Source organism: Atta colombica, unplaced genomic scaffold (assembly GCF_001594045.1).
Source record: "Atta colombica isolate Treedump-2 unplaced genomic scaffold, Acol1.0 scaffold189, whole genome shotgun sequence".
Taxonomy (NCBI): Eukaryota; Metazoa; Arthropoda; class Insecta; order Hymenoptera; family Formicidae; genus Atta; species Atta colombica.
In genome coordinates this window covers 647,619-652,152 of record NW_017259281.1, presented here as the reverse complement: position 1 = coordinate 652,152, position 4,534 = coordinate 647,619, and the positions used below count along the sequence as shown (strand labels likewise).

Here is a 4,534-nt window from a genome sequence, read left to right as displayed (position 1 = left end):
ATAATACACATATATATATATATATATATATATATATATATATATATGTATATGTGTATATATTGAAGTTATTTTGACTTCTTTAATGAGAGGGTTTACTGTATCAGTCTTAAAGATGATTCATTTAAATGCTAATTTGCTAACTAGCGTCATTTGTACATATAATACATTCGTTCAAATTCTGGTGCGACATATGGCCCTCGAAAAAATTCTGAGACATAGTACAAAGTGGTAAAACTAACCAAAGTTAGTTAATAACGTTATAGTTGACGATTTTTAAAGTGTAAAGTTCCATTGTCATTTTCACAGCATCATCAACTTTTTAATGGAGTATAATCATTCAATTTTAATTATTAAGCTAGCTTATCGAATTTTTTTCGGTCCAAAGATGAGATCGGCATCGGGTGCTCCTTTAGGGTGATTATATTTTTGTCGTCGTTCTCTATTCAAGTTTACAGTGACTGGTCTCGTACTTTGATTCATAGTTTCTTGATAATCTTCCTCTTCTTGCCTCTCAGTAATGTTTAAAGTTAGTCTCTTCACGCGCTCTTTCTCTTCTTTTTGTTCTTGTTCACGATTTCTGAGATTCATAGCCAACTCAGATGACACTGGAACTGCGAGATTCTTGTACTGTTGTTTGTTACCCTTTCTCAGCATCAACACAAAGTCTACTGTGCTATTGTCAGTTGGTCTCTCCTGCAGTTGTTCGTATGTCTTCTTTGTACTCTTCACGTGTAATGGTACGGAGATATCCACTTGTTGTGGCTTTACCGAATCTCGCATGCGGTCCTGTATGTTGTCTGAAACCATTTTATCCAGCGCCGACAGGAAATCATCGTCTTCTGGACAGCTCACCCGTCGTGGTCCGGACGGTAAAGCTGCATTCAGTTCCTCTGTCACATCTACAATCACGCCTTCAGTGCCACCATCTGCTGATAGACTTTGAGATCGATCACCCTGAGTGTTTTCTTGGGTGCCCATAGTATCGTCTCGTTCTGCATCGGCTGTCCATTCCTCTTCCGACTGCGCTTCCGAACAATCTTCGGATTCTTCGAAATGCAGTTCAGCCATACCTTTGGCATCCCCGCTACCATTTCCAGCCAATGCTGCTTCTTCATCGCCTTCCAGGATAACGCCCATGTCGTTTTCGCCTTCGGCAGTAGTATCATCAATTGGAGGATTACCCAAGGTTGGGTAGAGAGTGTTGCGCAATTCTTCTACGGCGCATTGCGCTTCCTTGTAATTCTGGAATAATTGCATTTTGGGTCGTAGCATCGTTAATGTGTCACGATACATGTAATCTATCCCAACGGGGAACGGATTCTCGGACGTCCAGATCGGATCCGTATACTTAAACCAGAAATAGTTTTGGAAGAATACGAGAAAATAATCGAGTTTCTTCTTGCTTGATCCGCCGCTGAAGTATTGGCCACAAGTCTCCAATAATGTGCACACTAGACGAATACGAAAGAGATGATCAGGCGGATCGAGCACACTTTGCAACGAATGATCCACACTGACGCCAAAAGTAATAAGCAAGTACAAAGTACGGAAAATATCGCCGCTCTCCACCATTCGATAATTATACAGCTCGCCCAAATACTTGACCATAGCAATGCGTCGTTGATTGAATTTAGGCAGGTTGATTTCCATGCACAGTCGTATATCTTCGAGTACACCGTCGACCACCTGTGGCCCGATCGTCTCATAATGGGCCACCAAGCCGGCCAACAGGCTTCCCACGCATCGAATATTGGGATATTTAACATTGTAGGCGGCAGTGAGACATTTTATAGCATAGGATGACACGCTCTCGTCCTCCCAGTCAAGTTTGCGCATCCACTTAAGCACCTTGTCAGTATTCGTCTTAGAGAGATCCTGATAAAGTAGTTTTCTAATAAATTCATGTACGGGCGGTCTGTCCTTCTTTGTAACGCCGCCAGTCGATTCAGGTGGATTCACGAAGTAATACGCATTCTCGATGATTGTGACATAGCGCGAATCAAGTGCAGTAACTGCTTTTTTGCGCATCATTTGTTCCAGATAAACCTTGGTCCTTTGATGAGAATCCGGCGAACAGAAGAGATATCGGCCGCAAATCTCTAACAAGTTGCAAGCCATTTCAATGTGATGATGCGTAAAATCGTGTAGTAAAACCTTCAGACAATATAATGCTTCTATTTTGGAGTAAAGTTTGAACTTCACGAGTTCACCGATATAGCGGACCACTTTGATCTTCGACTCAATATTGATCTGATCCTTCTTACGAACATGGTATTTAAAATCTTGTTTCAACATCTGACACAAGTCGTTGCCAATCTCTGGCATTACTGGATAAAGAATGGCTGCTAAGCGAGAATAAAAGGGTAGTAAATCCTGACGGATTCTAGAAACGCCGAAAAGAGCTTTTACCAGCTTCTTCTTGTTATGCTTTGTGTTGAGATTCATCAGGAAGTTGACTGCGGCATTGTCAATCATTTCGCGATTTACACAGTTTGGCAGATGCGTCAGAAAAGCGTCCAGCAGTATCTTGTTACTTGTGTTGGAAATCTGAGGCTCCTCCACTTCTACCTCAAGTGGCTCTTCGACCTTCTCAGTTTCTTCCAACTCGTCAAAGACAATTTCCTCATCGAGAGCATCTTCCGTTATTGCCGTGTCCGTCTTTGGGATATCTTTCGGGGTGTCCTTCAAATACGAGCCTGGTAGAAAAACAGTCAGATCCGGGAACACCTCATAGAAACGTCTTGTCTCTTCGTCACCCCACATATCCTCTAACATAGCGTTATCTTCTCCTTCATTAATCATCTTCAGTGTTTCCTCCACTTCTGCTTTTATTTCATTGTCCACTGGAAGCTCCGGCATTGGTTCATCTAGCGTATCGGAAAAACTCTGTACATTGGTTAATAGACGCTCATAACAGACTTGTAGAGCTTCAAGCTTTTCCTTTCGTTCCGAACTCAGTTCTCCCCTAGTCTGTAGTATCTTGCGATTTTGTTTCTCGAATGCCTGCAGTTCCTTGTGCTCCTTTAACATATGTTTACACAAGGAATTATAATACTCACGTAACAACAGCTTAACATTCTGCTGTTTGTCCGGTGATAACATTTTACTCTTTGGAATTAAAACGTTCAATTTCTCAGACAGCTCTCGCACCCTTTTAGGTACAAGACCAGCGTAATCTTCGCCACAATGTCGACAAAAACTCAATATTATGCTAGCATTATTATGCTCCTCTTTGTCCATATTGATCAATACAGTTAATACCGAACCAAGTAGCGGCAAGCCCTGCTTATGCGTAAATATTCCAGCATTTACCAATTCTGCATAGAATCGCAAATCTACTCTCAGTTTACTAGGATTTGTTATCTTATCGCCGACCTTCAGTGATAGTATCCTTTGCCAATTTTCAAAAAAATGAGTGGAAAATTCAACGTATGTCTGATGGAGAAAACTACATACCCTAATAGCAGGTGCTACGTCAATCATTTTTATTTTAGCATCTACCAGAGCGGTGGCAACTTCGCTCACGTATTTGGTCAGATTTAAAGTCGCCATATCTTTCAAAACTGTGTCGAGTTGAGCCATGCTAAAGTTCTTCAGTTTCTTGACAAATGTAGTGTTTTTCTTGAGGCTCGAGTCAAGTTTACTGAATGATGCATCTGGGGGCCTTGCAGGATTGAGATTGGCCGCGCGAATCTCTTCCTTCGTTGTGAGTCTCTGTTCTGTTTCTCGCACATACTCAGTCAAGAACTGCCGGTCCTTTTCCGAGATCGCATCCGGTTCTTCCGCGATAGTTTCTTTCTCAGCCGGTGCCGCTTCGTTCGCGTTTTCGGACATTGTAGAATACTCTGCAATGCAAAGAAAATCGTGTCACTCGCACTTTTCCTCGGCAAATGTAATGTCTCAAATTAAAATGCAATTGAATTTAAAAAAAAACTTCTTTCGTTGCGGCACTAGAACAATTAAGTATTATCCTAAAGATAATTTACCAATTTAGCAAAGAAAGATTATATACATACAGGTTACTTCATAAATCTTAATTAGATATCTACCTGAAGAAATCGTTTGATAAAACTATTCCACTTGTTTACTATCGCGTCCGAGAACTTGATAAGGTTAGGTACGTTATGTTATGGCAGACGACAATCCGCTCCATTTGCTTCATAAACTATAAACACTTGATAAATGCAACTGCAGTCTTGTCATTCCTGTTCTTTCTGAAACTGAATCCTGCGCAGTGCACGTGTATGACCGGTATCCATACTATTCATAATTGGTTCTTATATTCCAACTTTCTTAAGAAATGTCTTAAGGTGCCTTTTCATACCGACGCTCGATGCTCATTTTCGAAGTCAAAATAAATCACGTAATCAAAATTGACGCTTGTAAAGCTAGTCACACACACACTTTTTGTATCAGTAACAATAAGATTTTCGACCAATCACGTTGCTTGATTGTTACGGTTATGGACGATCCATTACTGATATTACCATTGTAGACCACATATTATGTTTTCCTTAAGCAGTAGCAGTAG

General features: G+C 40.9%; 1 protein-coding gene across 1 annotated transcript; it reads right to left on the bottom strand.

The window, feature by feature from the left end:
* Positions 1-176: 176 nt before the first annotated feature.
* LOC108686717 (regulator of nonsense transcripts 2) lies at positions 177-4,124 on the bottom strand. Its single transcript, XM_018192157.1, has 2 exons — positions 4,053-4,124; positions 177-3,848 (listed from the first exon to the last, which is right to left on the bottom strand). The coding sequence occupies exon 2, from the start codon at positions 3,835-3,837 to the stop codon at positions 364-366; it is 3,474 nt and encodes a 1,157-aa protein (XP_018047646.1). The 5' UTR covers positions 3,838-3,848; positions 4,053-4,124; the 3' UTR covers positions 177-363.
* Between the last annotated feature and the right edge of the window lie 410 nt (positions 4,125-4,534).

Coding starts and splice junctions, on each gene's coding strand:
- LOC108686717 (XM_018192157.1), bottom strand. CDS start 3,837: ATGTCCGAAAACGCGAACGAAGCGGCACCGGCTGAGAAAGAAACTATC.